The 19586-nt window shown below is 41.3% G+C and overlaps 1 protein-coding gene across 3 annotated transcripts in view; it reads left to right on the top strand.

The window, feature by feature from the left end:
- IFIH1 (interferon induced with helicase C domain 1) overlaps positions 1-19586 on the top strand; it is a 48851-nt gene that overhangs the window by 14079 nt on the left and 15186 nt on the right. Inside the window, exons 2-4 of one of the 3 annotated variants that reach the window (XM_038751411.1) lie at positions 2043-2214; positions 3136-3294; positions 14081-14164. In XM_038751411.1, coding sequence (XP_038607339.1) covers positions 2043-2214; positions 3136-3294; positions 14081-14164 — 415 coding nt within the window. Of the gene's footprint in view, positions 1-2042; positions 2215-3129; positions 3295-14080; positions 14165-19586 lie in introns of all 3 variants that reach the window. The other 2 variants (XM_038751409.1, XM_038751408.1) reach the window with 2 other exon arrangements.

Below are 19586 nucleotides of genomic sequence, written 5' to 3'. Positions count from 1 at the left end.
ATACCCATCCTCCCTCTTATTTAGGCTGCAAGCCCCATGTGGAACCTGATTATCTTGTATCTCTACTCCACTGTTTAGAACAGTGCTTGTTATGTAGTAGGTGCTCAACAAATGCCCCAATTATTATTAGGGCATTGTCATCTACATTTAGGCCAGGAAGGTCATCGAGGCTGGGAGTAAATATGAGCCCTGGGACACCCTAATCCTGAGACCTCTAGGACACTCCAACTTCCTATAGCTGTTTAGGGTGCGCCTTTCTTCCAGCCTGTTCTTAATACCGGGATAACAGCAACCAAATAGGAGCAGCTTCACCTCTGGGCTTTGCTGTAAGCAGACTAGCAGGCTATATGTGAAAATGCGAGGTGGAAAGATATATTCATTCAATCGTATTTATTGAGCGCTTACTGTGTGCAGAGCACTGTATCCTTAGGCAGATTCCATTCTGCATCGATCGAACGTTATAGAACAGTATTTAAAATAGGAAACCTTCCCTGAAGGTACTCAGAAAAATTCAATATTTGTTGATGATGCAACACAGACTGAATAGTGGACAGTCTGAAATAATAATTCAGCTTCCAAAGGTTCCAGGCAGTGGGAGGATCTGGCGCAACAGAAAGATTTCTCCTTAATGACTAGAATTTTGTTTTCTCTTCATTAGAAGAGGTGAAATGTAATAAGGAACATTGCTATTTTCTGGAGGTCTCTCCTTGTTTGTTTAGGAGGCTAAATGTTTTAATTCCTACTTTTGTTTGCATTCTTGGCTACACTAATACAATCATTCATAGTAGTTGTGCATTTGCTAGGTTCAGAGCACCGCACTAAGTACTTGGGAGAGTACAATATAACAGAGTTGGTAGGCACATTCCCTACCCACAATGAGCTTACAGTCTAGAGGACCCTTAAGTTATGAGTGTAGTGGTCGCTTGAAGCTTTTGCTAACGAACCACTAATTTCTCAGTTTCACATACGCCAGGCAGGAAAGTCAGCGGCAATTGACTGACATAGTATGTGCCAAATGCTAAGTACTTGGAGAGAGACATCTCTTCCTTGGATGTCAATCAATCAAGCAATTGTATTTAGTGCTTACTGTATGCAGAGCACTGTACTGTGCACTTGGGAGATTACAATTTAACAATGTTGGTAGGTACGTCCCCTGCCCGTGCAGACTAAGGGGACAAATTCAAGTGCAAGAGTGAAGCAGAAGGGAATGGGAAAGTGAAAATGAGGGCGTAGTTGGGGAAGGCCTCTTGGAGGAGATGTGTTTTCAACAAGGCATTGACGGAGGGGAAGGTGATCGTCCGTTGGAGATGAAGAGGGAGGGTGTTCCGGGCCAGAGGTAGGACGTAGGTTGGTGGTGAGGTAGACGAGATGTCCCGCTGATACTTCAAACTGAACATGTTCAAAACAGAACTCCTTATCTTCCCACCCAAATCCTCTCTTGCCCATGATTAAGCCTTCTTTTCTTTGACTCCTCTCCCCTCTGCATCATCTCTGTGGTTGGATGTGTACCTCTTCCTCACTACGGGCAGAGAACGTTTCCGCTAATCCTTTGTGCTGTAGTCTCCCAAATGCTTGGAAAGGGGCTCTGCACGTAGTAAGCTCTGATTAAATACCACTCATTGATTAATATGGGACATTTGGATTCATAGCCCCAGCGCCACAGCACTTATGGGCTGCAAGTCAGTGCGTGGACAGGGAACAGGGAGAGTTGCAGTGTACTCTCCCAAATGTTTGGTACAGCGCTTTGCACACAAGCGCTCAGTGAATACCCCCGATTGATTGATGCAAGGTAATCAGATCGGACACAGACTCTGGTCCATATGGGGGCTCACAGTCTGGACAGCTGTGTCTCTTACTTTGTAATTGTATATGTGCTTCACTGTCATCACAAAAAGGGACATTTTGTGTCAATTGTAACTTTGTAATTGTATATGTGCTTCACTGGCATCACAAAAAGGGACATTTTGTGTCAGTTGTATCATTCTAACCTCATTGTATTCAGAAGAAGCCTTAATGCTTTAATCATACTTTTCTTTAACCAGGTGTGTCAGGCAATCAGGAATCATGGAAATCCATCTGGTACAAGGGAATTGCTGAATAGGATAGTGCTGAAGGAAGATTGGTTTTCTCTGTTTGTGACAATTCTGCGAGAAACCGAGCATGAAGAGCTTGTGGAGAGCTTAACGGGCAAAAATGGCTTTGAAAGCAGTGAAGGTATTAATTGCTCTTTTTCACTCCTGGAATTTGTGTCTGTTTTGCTCACTGACTTTAGGAATATCTTCCCGAAAGAATGCCTGATCAATGAAAATGAGAAAAAGGTTTAATCTAAAAGGGAGAGAGCTATTACACAATTTCAGGTCATTGCATGTTACCCTGATGATTTTATCTGTGGAGAATAAATTCCTAGGGAAGGAGACACATTGGAAAAAGCCCACAGAAGCCAGTTTATTACTCGATGATATGGTCCTCTGTATCTTTTCCTAAATCCCAACAACTCAGAGAGGCAGAATCCCACTCCGTTGGAATCTAGAGAAGTAGGGGCATTTTAAAATATGCTGCTAGTTAAAATAATTTCGGTAGTCCCCACTTGCTGCCCTGAGGTCTTCATTTTTGGTGGTACTTGTTAAGCGCTTACTATGTGCCGGGACTGTGTTAAGCATGGGGTAGGTACGAGCTAATCATGGGGCTCGAGATCTTAATCTCCATTTTACAGATGAGGTAACTGAGGCTCAGAGAAGTTAAGTGACCTACTTGCCCAAGATCACACAGCAGACAAATGGCAGAGCTGGGATTAGAACCCAGGTCCTTCTGACTCCTGGGCCCGTGTCCTTTGCGATAGACCGTGATGCTTCTCTTTGGAAATACTAAGCAGAGAAGCACTACCTTCCCTACCCACAAGGATTTCACACTAATGGGAGAGACGGACATGAAAATATTTACAAATACAGTAGTCATAAATAATTGAGTAAACACATCTGTAAGGATGCTGGGTATGGGTGTAAATAAGTTCGCAGGTGAAATATCAATTTTGTTTCCCAGATTGGTAGTCAGGAGTTTTGCAATCGTGAAATGTTTGTTAGAGCCAATTTCTCTTACGATGTCTTTCTATGCTTTTTGCCTTCTGTTCAAAAGCAGAGATTAAAGAAAATGGGATAGAACAACCAGAGGCAGAGGACAGAGTCACCACTGGATTCACCCTTACTTCCTTCTCAGAGCAGTTGAAGTCGGAAAGTACTAATCAGCTCAATGAGATTGATGCGCTGGACTCATCTTTTTCAGAATCCTTGGCTTCAGGTACTCATCACCTCTGTTATTACTAATATGTAATTTCACTGTGTCTTAGTTGTATGTACAGGAAATGTAGATCTCTGTTAGGGCAAGTAATATACAAAATAGCATTGTGTCCTAGTCCAGGATTCCATCTCTAACAGCTGCAGCACGATGCTGAGAGGAATATTGTATTAATTGTCCTGTTTCTCATCTTAATGTTTAGAAGTAAAAAAGTTCACACTCTAATTTTCCCATTGTAGATAGCGGGCCCACAAATTCATCCGTGTGATATTTGCACCTACTCATATATTCAGCCTGCGCAGCTTCCTGGGCAGACAGATCCTAATGCTAAACACCTGTTGTTTGATTTATCAATCAATCAGTGGTATTTATTGTGTACTTGCTATGTGCAGAGCACTGTACTAAGTGCTTGGGAGAGTACAGTGCAACAGAATTAGTGGTCACATTCCCTATCCGTAGTTTCCAGTCTGGGATTGATGTGCAGATTTGTCCATCTAAAAAAAGTTCAATTCTCATTTCCCCACTCCTCATAAACCTCCAATCCACCTTCCACATCAAACAGAAACTCCTTACCACCCTCTTGAAAGCACTCAATCAGCTTGCCCCCTCCCATCTTATCTCCCAAAACTTTCAACTACACCGCAGCCTGCCCGCTTCAATCCTCCCGCACCAACATGTTCACTGTTCCTCAGTACCATCTACCTTGCTGCTGACCTTTTTCCCACATCCTCCCTCTAGCCTGGACCTCCCTCCTCCTTTAAGTATGACAGAGCACCACTCTTCCTGCCCCCAACAAAGCCTTATTCAAATTGCATCTCCTCCACGAGGCTTTTCCCAATTAAGCCCTCCTTTCCCTAACTCCCTCTCCCTCCTGAGTTGCTCGTGCACTTGGATCTATTCTCTTTAAGCGCCTGATGTTCACCCCACCGTGAGCCCCACGGAAATTATGCACATACCCGAAATGCCTTTTAATGTCTGTCTCCCCCTCTACACTGTAAGGTCCTTGTGGACAGGGACATGTCTACCAACCAACTTTGTACTTTTCCAAGCACAGTGCTCTGCCAACAGTAAGCACTCAGTAAGCCCCTGATGTTCACCCCACCCTGAGCCCCACGGAAATTATGCACATACCCGAAGTGCCTTTTAATGTCTGTCTCCTCCTCTACACTGTAAGGTCCTTGTGGACAGGGATATGTCTACCAACCAACTCTGTACTTTTCCAAGCACAGTGCTCTGCCAACAGTAAGCACCCATTGATGATGAGGATGATGCCGACAGTGATGATGATTTACTGGTAATCTGTACTACTCATCACAACATTCTTGTGTCTGAATCATTTTCAGTTGTTCCTGATTTGTTTTGCTATCACTGAACTCATAAATTCTGAATTAGTTTTAACCGACTGTCTATCTCCCCATTATTTATGTCTACTATTAAAGTTAGGGTTAAGAGCTAGAGTACTAAAATATGAAGAAATGGGTTTACATGTGAAATCCATTGGGTATATCCAGGTTGGCAGAAAAAAACCCAGATAATTTGTAATCAGATGTCCGTTGTCCCGGACAACACTCCAACAACCACCGGAGACTTTCCAGCAGAGGGTGCTTTTGCATTTAGAAAGGAACAGTGGAGATCTATTGTTCACAGAGAATAGCTTAAGAACATAACTTCCAAGATGAAAAATTGCGCACTTTTGTACCCTGAGGGTGAATGTATGGTGTGAGTGTCTGTGAATTTATGTATTTTGATTTACGTATTCCTTTGCATTAAGACTCTTTTTCATGGTTTTAACATTCAGTCCCAACTAATGAGCGTACAAACCTGCTTGTTTTCAGATTTGACTACCTTCTTTTTTATACTTCCCCATATGGTCTCCTCTTTAGGTTTATCTGGTGACATAATGGTTTTCTGGGAGGGAGCTGATATATTTTGCAAAGAGTAGAGCATGTTCTGTAGGAAGAGTTTGAAACTCGACCTTTGTGGTAATAAAAATCCCCATCTGTCCTTACACCTTTTTTTGAGCTTCCTACTTGTAGACCAAAATCATTCTCATGACTGGTCTATATTTAGCTCTGGGCCAGTGCCAGAAAAAAGCACCCTGTTCTATTTAAGGACCTGTACGGATTGAGTTTCAAAAATGTTAATCTACAAACTGCAGGAAAGATGGTTGCTGGTCTTATGTAAAACGGTGGTCCAGCCAGCAAGATAAGGAGGCAGAGTGATAGAAGTCAGACCCTAGAAACACTAGCCAAAGTGGCGTAAGTGGGCAGTCATTGTATATGGGGGTGCAACACTGCAGCATTTTTGACTACAAAGGAGATGTCAGATTTCCTTTGGTAGATGAATTATTCATTCATTCATTCAATCATATTTATTGAGCGCTTACTGTGTGCAGAGCACTGTACTAAGCACTTGGGAAGTACAAGTTGGCAACATATAGAGACGGTCCCTACCCAACAGTGGGCTCACAGTCTAGAAATTACATGCCCATATCATGGCATGACATTCTCCTGAATCCAGCTCTCCCTTATCCATGGTTGGGGGAGCAGCGAAAACACAAGTAGTTGAAAACAGTGGACGAGACCTCCTTTTATCTGATAGTTTCAACTTTTTGCCAAATCCAGTGGCCTCTACTCCATTCTAATCGTCTTCTACCTCTCAGCTGCCTTCAACGCTGACGACCACCTCTTCTCCCGGAAACATTATCCAGCTTTGGCTTCACTGACACGATCCTCTCCTGATTCCCCTCCTGTCGCATTTTCAGTCTACTTCTCAAGCTCCTCCTCTGCAGCCTGCACCCTAACGATGGGATCAATTCTGTTTCTCCTTCTAATCTCCGCCTACATCCACTCCCCTAGAGGACTCATTCATTGCCGTGGCTTCAACTACCACATCTGAGGGGATGATTCTCAAATCTGCAACTCCAGCCTTGATCTCTCTCCCTGTCTACAGGCGTGCCTTTCCTCTTGCCTTCAAGACATCTCTACTTGTCCTGCTGTTTCCCCGACTTAATATGTCCAAAACAGAACTCCTTATCTTCCTACTCAAACCCTCTTCTCTCCCTGATTTTCCCTTCACTGTAGACAGCACCTGTAGACAGACAGAGACCATCCTTCTGTCTCAGAAGCCCTAACCTCAAAGATTCAATCTGTCACTAGATCCTGTCAGTTCAGCCTTCACAGCATCACTAAAATCTTCCCTTTCCTCTCCATCCATATTGCTACCACGTTAATTCACACACTTAACCTATCCTGCCATTATTACGGTATCAGCCGCCTTTCTGACGATCCTGCCTCCTGTCTCTCGTCACTCCACTCCGTACTTCATTCGGCTGCCTGGATCGTTTTTCTGTAAAAATGTTTCCCCACTTCTCAGAAACATCCAGTGGTTGCCCATCCACTTCTGTATCAAACAGAAACTCAAACCCTCAGCTTTAAAGAGAAGCAGCGTGGCTCAGTGGAAAGAGCATTGGAGTCAGAGGTCATGGGTTCAAATGCCGGCTCGGCCGATTGTCAGCCGTGTGACTTTGGGCAAGTCACTTAACTTCTCTGTGCCTCAGTTGTCTCATCTGGAAAATGGGGATTAAGGCTGTGAGCTCCCTGTGGGACAACCTGATCACCTTGTAACCGCCCCAGCGCTTAGAACAGTGCTTTGCACATAGTAAGCACTTAATAAATGCCATTATTACTATTATTATTATTATTATTATTATTAAAGCACTCAATCACCTTGCCCCCTCTCACCTCACCTAACTACTCCCTTATCCGGGATAGAACTTCACGGGCTATATACTCCCCTGGCATACTGCTACCAGGAAAGGAGTGGCTCTTTTTGAGAAAAATCCTCACTGAAGAATTAGAGGCAAGAAGGCAAAAGAGAAAACAGTGCCAAGTGCTGCGAGCCTAAACATACGATAAAGTAAGGGACAGGCTTTTTGTGTGCACACACCCACTTGTACATGAATCGCTACATCAGTGGTGTCTTCTTCAAATTTGAGGGCCAACTAGATCAATCAAAGGTATTTAATAAGCATTTACTATGTGCAGAGCACTGTACTAAGCATTTAGGAGAGAACAGTGCAACAGAAAGTAGCAGATACGTTTCCTGCCCATAACCACTTTAGAGGGGGAGGTGGTTTTTTACCTTGAGCTGGTGCAGAAAGGTATTTTTACTTTAAGAGTGTATCTTAATACCAGCTCCAGAGTTGTCTTGGTTGACAGATGCCACTCAGAGCACTAGCAAGTGTCTATTTTCTCTCCTTTAATTCCTACCCCAGAGTTCTTGGACTCTGGACTACATTGAGGTGCTGTGGACAGTGGCAAAGTGGAAGGACGAGGCCAGAGGCATGGCAAAGCTGGAAGCGTTTCTGTCATTTTATGCAGATGAGCTGGGATCAGGATATGTGGCGTATTATGTGGGGAAACAGAACTAGTAGCATGTCTTTCCCCAAATGGCAGAATTCCTGCTAATCATCATCATCATCATCATCAATCGTATTTATTGAGCGCTTACTATGTGCAAGAGCACTGTACTAAGCGCTTGGGAAGTACAAATTGGCAACGTATAGAGACAGTTCCTACCCAACAGTGGGCTCACAGTCTAAAAGGGGGAGACAGAGAACAAAACCAAACATACTAACAAAATAAAATAAGTAGAATAGATATGTACAGGTAAAATAAATAAATAAATAAATAGGGTAATAAATATGTACAAACATATATACATATGTACAGGTAATACATATATACAGCTAATTCTAGATTGGCCATTACTATTAGTTTTGCATACGGACGATGCAGAAATTCTCCACAGAAAAGACATTTTCAAAAACATGATTTTCCTATGCAGGCAAAGTAAATTTAATAACTGTAATTCAATGTCTCTTAGAAGAGATTGAGAAGAAAGATTTAGTACTTGTCATAAAATAATCAAATAATCATATTACTCTGGGCCAGGAGAGGGCGCCCTCTTCATTGAAATAAATCTCGGTCCATAAATCATACCAACGTTGGAAGATTTCAGCATTCATTGTGTTTGTATAATTCCAATGCTAGTGTGGTTTTGTTTGGGGACCTTTTGTGAATTTTCTTTATCATTCATTAAATTACGTATTTAAAGCTAAAACCATTTCTGAATTCTCAGACACAGAAATAAGTAGTATATGTCATTGCTTATTGGATTTTTTTAATTCTCTGAAAGTCATTTTCAAAATGAAATTCATGCCCGTCAATTTTACATAAGTCTGATTTCCCTGAAATTCTAAATGCCTCTTCTCTGTACTATATAATCACGTATACTATTTGTACGTTGTGGAATGAGATTTAGCTAATAAGCTCAGTTTTTTCTTTGTGCCATAAAAATTGAATTTGTTAAAAGGCAGTGCTGTCTGACGGATAGACCCAGAGGACCTCAAGTCAGGAGACCCAGGCTCTGCCACTGAACTGTTCAGTGACTTGGTTACTGAACCTCCCAAACTTCAGTTTCCTCATCTGTAAATGGGGCTATACCTGCCTCTCTATCTCTCTTAAGATTATGAGCCCCAGGTATTCAATCTGGTGCTCGTGTATCTGCTCCATTGTGTAGTACAAAGATAGCACTTAGTCAGTGATATTTATTGATTGCTTACTGGGTGACTTGCTCATGGTCATACAGCAGGTAAGTGAAGGAGCTGGGATTAGAACTTGTGACTCCAAGCCCATGCACTTTGAATTTGACTTTTGTGCAGCCGTAGAAGTGGAAAGCAGGTAAGGAAAAGGAAAATGTCTGAGATTTTTTGCCTTGGGGTTTAATGGCAAAATCGAACCGTCTGTGTCTCCCACACACATCTCCAGCATTCTTCTAAAAGTACTAGTTGGAATAAAAAAACTACCTCATGTCCTGCATATATCAACGGGGCAGCATGTGCATTGTCGTAAGTGCTTGGGAGAGTATAATACAACAGAGTTAGCAGGCATGTTTACTGCCCACGATGAGCTTACAGTCTAGAGGGGGAGACAGACATTATTGTCAATAAGTAATTTTAAGTAGGTAATTTAAAGATATATACGTAAGTGCTGTGGGGTTGAGGGTGGACTGGATATCAAATGTCCAAAGGTCACAGACCTAAGTGCCTAGATGAAGCAGAAAAAAGACGGAGCCGGGGAAAAGAGGGCTTAATCGGAGGAGGCCATTTGGAGGAAATGTGATAGTAAAAATAATTTGAAGGTGGGGAGAGTGGTGTCCGGCATAAATGGAGGGGGAAGGAGTTCCAGGCTAGGGGGAGGAAATGGAAAATGGGTTGGTGACGAGATAGACGAGATCAGAGCACAGTGAGTAAACTGGTCCTAGAGGAGCAAAGTGTGCAATCGGGCTGTAGTAGATTAGCGAGGTAAAGTAGAATGGGGCGAGCTGATTGAGTGCTTTCAGGTGATGGTAATAAGTTTCTGTTTGATGCGGAGGAGGATGGGCAGCCATTAGAGGTTCTTGAGGAGTGAGGAGACATGGACTGAACATACTTTTTAGAAAAATAATCTGTGCAGCAGATTGAATAAATACTGTAAGTAGTTAAGGCCATTTAGTCTAAACCCATCTGATGCTCCGTTCCACTCATATTCTGGGAAATATTGGAAATATTTCAAGATGGTAGTAGGTCTGGGGAATGGAAAATCCTGAACTACTACCCATCTGTAAGTTTAGCATAAGAATCTCAGGGATCCTCAGAAGGCTTGGATTCTCCAGTGGTTTGTAACTTCCAAAACCATGTTCTTTCCCGCACGTTTGCCCTGTCAAAATGGATTTTTCCAATAGAAAATTTTAATGCACTTTTCCTGAAGTGACATGGCCACAGCTTAATCTCCATTAAGAGAGAGTTATGACTCATTTTCAGTTACATAATCAATCAATCAATGGTATTTACTTAGTGTCAACTGATCAATCAGTCAATCAATCAATCGTATTTATTGAACGCGTACTGTGTGCAGAGCACTGTACTAAGCGCTTGGGAAGTACAAGTTGGCAACATATAGAGACAGTCCCTACCCAACAGTGGGCTCACAGTCTAAAAGATAATAATAATGATGGTATTTGTTAAGCGCTTACTATGTGCAAAGCACTGTTCTAAGCACTGGGGAGGTTACAAGATGATCAGGTTGTCCCATGGGGGGCTCACAGTTTTAACCCCATTTTACAGATGAGGTAACTGAGGCACAGAGAAGTTAAGTGACTTGCCCAAAGTCACACAGCTGACAGTTGGCGGAGCCGGGATTTGAACCCATAACCTCTGACTCCAAAGCCCGTGCTCTTTCCACTGAGCCACGCTGCTTCTCTAAGACAAGATATGTGATATAGCATATATAGAACTGATATATATGCTTATAGGCTCCTTACAAATGTGTTGAAACAAATGTTATTTTTAAAAGTCAGGTGTCAGCCATAGATGAACCAAATAAATGCTGGCTTCAGGTTTGTCAGTTATGGAATTGGTGTAACAGTTACTCTGTGCCAAACACTGTGGTAAGGAATCAGGTAGATACACGATAATCAGATCAGGCACAGCCCCTGTCCCACAATGGGCGCTGAATGAAGATAGTGGGAGAATGCGTCTATCATTCCCATTGTTCAGATGAGGAAAACTGTGATAGATTGTAAATCCGTTGAAGGCAGGGATTATGCCTACTAATGCTCAGATTCTCAAATGCTTAAGTGTAGTGTTATGTGCAGATTAAGCTATCAATAAATACTATCGATCAGTTGATTAATCTAAGAGACCAGTATTCCAGTAGCAGTGTTTGTCCTAGACCATCCTACCCACCTGAAATCAGGCAGGACATGAGGTAGTTTTTTATTCCTCCTAAGTATTTTTAGAAGCATGCAGGAGATAGCACATATGGGAAACCTCGACAGTTCTATTTTGTCAGTAAAGCTCAGCGCAAAAAGCCTCAAGATAATTTCCTTTTCCCTACCTGCTTTCTATTTCTGTGGCTGGACAAAATTCAAATTCAAAGTAAATGGGCCTGGAAGTGACAGCAAGTCACTAAACTTCCCCGTGCCTGAGGTTCTTCACCCGAAAACTGAAGTCCAAAGCCTGTTGTCCCTCTTCTTTAGACTGTGAGCCCCATTTGGGACAGGGATTGGGTCCAAACTGAAAGTCTCATCCATTCATTCGTTCATTAAGTCGTATTTATTGAGCACTTAATGCGTGCAGAGCACTGTACTAAGCGCTTGGGAAGTACAAGTCAGCAACATATAGAGATGGTCCCTACCCAGCAACGAGCTCACAGCCACCTCCGTGCTTAGTACAGTGCTTTGCATACAATGAGCATCTAACAATGATCACAATTATTATTTTTAGTAGTAATAGTAGTCGTATTGCAGGCATAAGAATTCCTTCAAAAAAAGGTAGTGAAAAACTCGTAGGTTATGCAAATATGAAGATGGAAGGACATTTAGCTGCGTAAATCTATGTTTAATTTAAAGTTGTTATCCCTTTGAATGGTAGCATTCAAATTCATGCTTTCATTTTTCTTATTCACAGGGGAAATTTAAAATAATTATGGTGGCTTGTGCATACATTTAAAAGATGGACCTGTCAGCAGTGATAGTGTCAGTTTCATATCAGAGAATAGAATTTCTAGAATCCCTGTCATATTTCTGATTCAGTTATGCTCTGATGTTGTTGACAGCATTGTCAAGCTTCCTAAAACTCTAAATAAACAGCAGGAAAATTCAGCTAATCCAGAATGGTAGAGTGTCGGGATGGGGGAGACATAGGAGCCCTGCACATTTCTGGATTAATGGGATTTTTCAGAAAAGTGGAACTCCAATGTTTGCCCTTACTGAGTCTGCCTACGTATCCTAAAATCCTTTAAGACCCGATAAGTACTACTACTTTGGCTCACGGCACACTCAGGTGATACAAGCAGGAGAGTATCTTGAAAGAATCTGAGGACATGTCAACTGCTTTCTGAAAAAAGCTAGAATAAATACTAGGTGTATTTGGGGGTTACGTCTGTTTTCTGTCTCATTACAAACCCTAGAATTTTAACTCAGCAGTCTTTCATTTCCCCTTTACCTGTAAAAAAAAGAGCAGTCTATCCAATGTGACTTATTAATGTATGTTTTTAGGTTATTAAAAACTTCTCTATCTCATTCTTAAAAGTATGAATTTGGAAGTGAGGTTATGTTCATAATTTATGAAAAAAGTATTTAGACACTCAAACTTGATTACTACAAATGGGATTTTTTTTTATGGTGTTTGCTAATCTCTTACTATGTGCCAGGCGCTGTTCTAAGCATTGGGGTAGATAACAACGTAGTTTAAGATGGATCCAGTCCCTATCCCTCATAGGGCTCACCATCTTAATCCCCATTTTACAGATGAGGTAACTGAGGCAAAGAGAAGTGAAATGACTTGCCCAAGGTCACACACAGCAGACAAGCATCAGAGGTGGTATTAGAAACCAGGTTCTTTGACCCCCTTTTCCGTGCTCTTTCCACCAGGGCAAGCTGCTTCTCCGTTGTTATGGCTTTCGTTAACATTTCGTGCAGTTTTTACTAATCATTTGCTGTTTGACATGTGAACAGTTAAATAAGCCCAAGATCTCAGTAAAGAAATTGACACCCTTCAAAGACAGTAGACAATAAGACTCCCTAAAAATGTAAACTTTTTTTCCTTTAAAATTGTGCAAGGGATTTAAAAGAACTAAAAGCAGACTAGAATGTTTTTATGCATTTCCCTTTAGAATCATGAGAATTTGGAATTAGGAAATGTGTGTTATGTTTAAATCTTTAGTGTTCTGCAAATATTGGCTACTGTAAAAAGACCTTTTTTGGGTAAAATAACCCTTTTCAGAGTAGAGGAATATTTAATCCCCAGGCTGAAGGAAGCACACTGAGAAGCAGCGTGGCTCAGTGGAAAAGAGCCCGGGCTTTGGAGTCAGAGGTCATGGGTTCAAATCCCGGCTCCGCCACGTGTCAGCCGTGTGACTTTGGGCAAGTCACTTCACTTCTCTGGGTCTCAGTTCCCTCATCTGTAAAATGGGGATGAAGACTGTGAGCCCCACGTGGGACAACCTCATGACCTTGTATCCCCCCCAGCGCTTAGAACAGTGCTTTGCACATAGTAAGCGCTTAATAAATGCCATTATTATTATTATTATTATTATTATTATAAAAGGGAATAGTCATTCTTAGGTTTACACTCAAAGATCTTCCAACTCAATTTTGAGGCAGTGGTTGAAAGATAAACTTAGGAATACCTGGTTCCACCTTTCTGTTACTTGTGCTTTAATATCAACTAGAGAATTACTCTCTCTGCATTTATAGCTTGTTTCAGGGGAAAAAAAGAACTTCTTGTGGAAAATACTAGGCAAGGAGGAAGAATAAATATTGTATTAACTTGAAAAATAAGGCAGCACCAGGTTATCTGTTCATGTTTGCCATAGGAGAGGCCTTTCTCATTCTACACCTCAGCCTGGAAGAATCTGGGATGCGGGTAGAGTAGTTCCATTTCTCTGTAAATGGGGAATGTTGGCTTCCCGCTGGACAGCTGTTTATCAATGGAAAATCCCTTTTTTTTAACCATTCATTCATTCAATCGTATTTATTGTGCGCTTACTTTGTTCAGAGCACTGTACTAAGCGCTTGGGAAGTACAAGTTGGTTACCAGAGATTCTTACCTTCCCTTTCTTAATTTAGCTGTAGGCAGGCTCTCGTCTCTGTCTTTGAACTGTTTGCTTGTATTGTGTGCTGAAGAGGTGTGCAGCTAAAATACATTTTTACTCAGAAATATTTTTAAATGTTTCCTTTGCAGCATCGGACACAAGTTTGGCAGAAGGGAGTATCAGCTGCCTAGATGAAAGCCTTGGACATAATGACACCATGGGCAGTGATTCAGGTACCATGTAGTTGTTGCATAATTCTTGAAAATATTAAGTAAGAAAAGATATACAGTAGTGAGAAAATTGGGTTACTTTTAATGAACTTGTGCAGATAAGCTTGCTTTTTCTCTAGGCTGTGGTTCTAGAATTTAACATCTAATTTTCTTGCTGGTTAACCCATTAAAGGTCTTTCAGAATCAAATGCTTCCATTTACAACTCAAGACCTCCCCTTTGGGCCTGACACATTCCACCCTGCATAGGTTTGTGCTGGCTATTTTATCCATTGCAATTAAACAAATGACTTTGGATTAATTCTAGGATATTATTAGACATGCCGTGGCATAATGGAAAAACCACAGGCCTGTTGTGTGACCGTAAGTCTTTTAAATTTTCTGTGCCGTAGTTGTCTTATCTGTAAAATGGGGGAGGTTAAATAAATACATGTTCTCCTTCCTACTTAGGCTTTGAGCCCCATGTGGGACAGGGACTATATCTGAGTAGATTATCTTCTTCCTACCCCAGTGTTATGTGCAATGCTAGACACACAGTGAACACTTACAAATACCATTATTATTATTATCGTTATCATCATCATCATTATTGTTATTATTACAAATAATGCCCCCAGCATATTTTAATCAATCAAAACTGAATAGTAGTTTAACCATTATAAACTATATTGTTTACAGATTGTAACAGATCTAAAATAATTGCCCCAACTGTAGATGTGCCAGGAAATATTTGGGAAAATAGAGGGACTTCTATTTCTTGGAAGTGGGCTGGGAAAGGAATGTAATGGGAAAAAGAGGGAAAAACCTAAAGAAATAACTGTGGGTGGAGACTAGTGGTAAGTCTTGCGATTCTAAGACTATGAGGCCAGTCAAGTCGCAGCTTTAGAAGGAAAATGAATCCGTTGAAAACACATTGCTATATTCCTACTTTTATGGTAGAGGAACGGATAGAAAGGAAACATGCATTTGGTGCTGCCGTGCAAATCCGAAGTCATTAAACTAGGGGTGAGAATGAATTTAATTTGTCACCCAACCCATGCTCCTGCCTCTGAGCAAGACCATACCTAACCAACCATCTTGAAGGAGATTCTATACCTTTTCTTGGGTAGATAGTACAGAGCCTCATGACAGTATTGGTTAAAAGTGAAAAGAACCCACTGTCAATTTCCTGAGGTTAATGCCAGTTAAGCTCAGCTTTTCTTTTATACAAGAGGGATATGGTTTAATAGCCATGAATATGAATCAGGAGTGTTATGTCATTATTTAAGATGCCAGCCTAGTATGGAGATGTATTTATAGGAGTTTGACATTCAGAAGTTGGCAAGTAATCCTTCTGCTACACTCTGTACTGGTCAGGCCCGGATTTAGAGTATTGCATCCGGTTTTGGTTACTATAATTTAAAAATGATTTAGATAAGCTAGAATGACAGAAATGATTAAGGCATGAAAACGTCCTTTGCGGAAAGGTTAAAATAATTTGGCTGGTTTCCTGTAGGAGCATTCAGTTGCTGACTCGAACTACATGAATATTTGCTTCCGACAGTGCTGACTAGTTATTTTCTTCCACAAGATGATAAACTCATGATGGGCAGGGAATGTGTCTGTTATTTTGTTGTTTGTACTCTCCCAAGCACTTAGTACAGTACCTGCACACAGTAAACGCTCAATTAATACGATTGGTGGATTGACTGATTCTTCAAATCCATTGAGAGTCAAATAAAATGAGACCAGGTGAAATTATAGGTTGTGAGATTTTAATTAGACATAAGGTAGAAATTGTTGGATGCAGGAGTGATAATAATACGTTTGTTTTGTTTATAGTGTTTTTATTTTTTTCAGAAGTGTTTTCCCATCAGTTGGCGCATTTTATCGTCACACCACCCTGTTAAATAGGAATTATCATTTCTGTTTTATAGATGAAGAAACTGAGACTCATAGAGGTTAAGTGACAAGGTCACATAGTGGGCTGAGGCCAGAGCCAGGGCTAGAACACATTTCTTGACTCATAGACTCTTTCCACTAGACCATGCTGCCCCCACCTAAACAGTGGGAAAGCATTACCAGGGTAGAAGTAGAATCAGTGGCAAACTTAAGAAAAGATTTGGCAGTCATTTGTCTGCGATGGGTTGATTTTTCACTGACCTTAGCAGCAGAGGGAAGGACTACCTGATTTTTCTCCAAGTCCCTCCCGGTATAACGATGCTGTAACTCAATAATTAAAGAGTAGACGTAAAACAATTTTACCCAACTTTCCTTTTGCCCCGGGTCATCTGCCTCCAAACGATGGGGAATAGGCGATCGTAAACTGCATTGATAGAGATGTACAGGACAGGGCTGTTGCAGCACACAGGAAAAGGGAGGGAAGACTTGTTTTCTCCAAGTCACATTGCAACAGCAGCTGCTTACCACATTGTCAGCTTTTCTGCTCGACGTTCCAACGTGACTCAGGATAATCATAACTAAATTATTTCATGAGGTCATTTTATATTATAAATGTATACATTATTGCCTCCCCACCCCCCCTCTCTTTGTTTCTGTGTGGCTCTCCTTTAGGGTATGAGTCCTTTGTGAGCTGGGATTGGGCCTGAGACAGTAATTCCTGTAATTTATTTGTGTGTCACATGCTGTATGCTTAAAAAATATTATTTCTGATAGTTCCTCTTCCAGTAGCATAATTTATATTATAAATGTATATATTATTGCCTCCCCACCGCCCCCCTCTCTCTGTTTCTTTGTGGCTCTTCTTTAGAGTATGAGTCCTTTGTGAGCTGGGATTGGGCCTGAGACAGTAATCCCCGTAATTTATTTGTGTGTCACATGCTGTATGCTTAAAAAATATTATTTCTGATAGTTCCTCTTCCAGTAGCATTTCAGGCTGCTCACCAGGAGTGTCGTGGAGGAGATGGGATTGTTTATGTCCTCTCAAGAATGATAGACAATAGAAATGACTAGATTTGGTCACTATATCTTGCATTTCTTTAAATGTAATCCAAGATAATCTTGGTGATATATGGCCTCCCCTTGTGAATGATCTTGGATCACAAGTGTAGCAACTGTGTTTACAACACAGTTACTGCGGATAATATCTTTTAATCTAGCCCGACTTTGCCACCCTTATGAGCTTGCTTGTTTGCTCCAGACACTCTTGGGTAGCCTGAATATCGAGAAGCTGCTTGGCCATAAAAGTCTGTGATAACCCTGAAAGTTGTTTTAGTTCTTCATTCTGAATCCTTCCCCACCCTCTCGAGGAGGATGGTACCGAGTAGTATAGATGGGGGGCACACCCCATCTGATCTGGGCTTTGAATAAAAAGGTATCTTTCAGTGATTCAACCTCCTGAATAAAGGAAATGAAAATGTGAGGCTTGAGGCGGTTGGGTCGAAAGTCAAGCAATATGGCATACGCAGTCAGTGACATTTTGTTTGGTACATTCAAGTAATAATAATAATAATAATGGCATTTATTAAGCGCTTACTATGTAGTCCTATCAAGCCTATGGAGAATATTTTGACTTTTCCCATTTACTAAGTTACTCAGTTGCTCATAAAGATGGAAGTTTTTTTAAAATATTGAATATTTTCCTTTTGTAGGTAATAAGTAATAATAATGAAAAGTAGCATGGCCTAGTGGATAGAGCACGGGCCTAGGAGTCAAGTACCCGGTTTCTAGTCCTGGCTCTGCCACTTTTCTGCTGTGTGCCCTTGGGCAAATCACCTAACTTCTCTGTGCCTCCGTTACCTCTCATCTGTAAAATAGGGATTAAGACTGTGAGCCCCAGGTGGGACATGGACTGTGTCCAACTTGATCATCTTGTATGTAGCCCAGTGCTTAGAGCAGTACCCGGAACATAGTAGGTGCTTAAAAAAATACTTAAAAAAAGAACCCACCACATACTAGAATCTTATGTTTTTCTCTGATTATTCAATATAATAAATAATGCCCTTGCCACTGGTGGGTCCCTTCTTTGTGGGACCACTGAGGCCTGAAACCCAGGATAGAAATTGCCCAGACTTTCCACCCTCTTTAGAAGTTCTTATCAGTCCCTGATTCAGCCTGGGAAGGTGACAGCTCCCCAACCATTAGACCTGTGACTATTGTCACTGTTCAATCAATCAATCAATCAATCAATCATATTTATTGAGCGCTTACTGTGTGCAGAGCACTGTACTAAGCGTTTGGGAAGTACAAGGTGGCAACGTATAGAGACAGTCCCTACCCAACAGTGGGCTCACAGTCTATAAAGGGGAGACAGAGAACAAAACCAAACATACTAACAAAATAAAATAAATAGAACAGATATGTAAAAGTAAAATAAATAAATAAATAGAGTAATACATATGTACAAATATATATACATATATGCAGGTGCTGTGGGGAAGGGATAGAGGTAAGATGGGGGGGGGGGGAATTGACTGAACAGTGAACAGTGAACAATAGTCACTGTTGAACTGAATCTTGAAGAGTTGGAAATCCTGCTCCTCTAGCCACAGTACCCTAGTGCTCTTATCATATTGATCACTTCCCTTCTCTCTTAGGATGTTTTTGTGTTTTTATTGTTTAGTCTTTCCTTAAGTGCCTGACACCATCCAGCTCTCCTTCTTTTATTCCTTGATTCTGAGACTCGGGGTCCAAGGACTGTGTCTAATCCTCACCTGGCATTTTTTTCCAACATTTAGTACCAGTGCTTTGCACACAGTAGATTGTTGTGGGAGGTAGAGTTATGCTTTCTGGGTTTCTAACAAATGCAGTGACAGACCTTTTCAAGAATAACTCAGCTGTCAAAATCCACTTAAGGCTGACATTTGCCACACATGGTGCTGTTCCAATAGCATGCAATTATTTAAAGCATATTTGATTTCAATTAGTCATTTATAAACTATGGAATTTAAAAAGAAATGATTCTTTTGTTCCATGACCCAGTACCCACCGAGGAGGAGGTTAAGTTCCCTCAGCCCTCCAGGCTTTATTCGAATGACCAATTGTCATTAGTGGATACTTTCCTGAAGGGGGGTAGTTAATTAAAAGAATAATCGGTTATAACCATCTTAAATCAGTGAAATAATATTTAACACCTCTTACTTCCTTGTGTGCTGTATAAACGTCAGTCCAAACTTTTGATTCTCGGATGGTCTCCCTGGAAATGTCTGCAAAGACAGGAATGTTTATTGAAAATAATATTTTGATTTAAAAAAAAATCATTTCCTTGAATTTGCACAGGGCAGTGGAACACAAAGCACATTTTGCTTGGTATCATGGCAAAAAACACCGCTGTTGATCTCATGACAGACCTCTCTCTCATCTGCCGCACGCCCCGGCCACCTCAGAAGACTTGGCACATGCGGCTGAGTTTTCCCCATCTTTTCTCCCGTCGCTTCTCCTTCTGCTGCCCTGAGCAGCTGCAGTGCAGTCCCCAGAGTTGTGGGATCC

Source organism: Tachyglossus aculeatus, chromosome 9, assembly GCF_015852505.1.
Source record: "Tachyglossus aculeatus isolate mTacAcu1 chromosome 9, mTacAcu1.pri, whole genome shotgun sequence".
NCBI lineage: Eukaryota > Metazoa > Chordata > Mammalia > Monotremata > Tachyglossidae > Tachyglossus > Tachyglossus aculeatus.
Note: the sequence above shows the minus strand (reverse complement) of the source record. Positions and strands in the feature narration are given on the sequence as shown.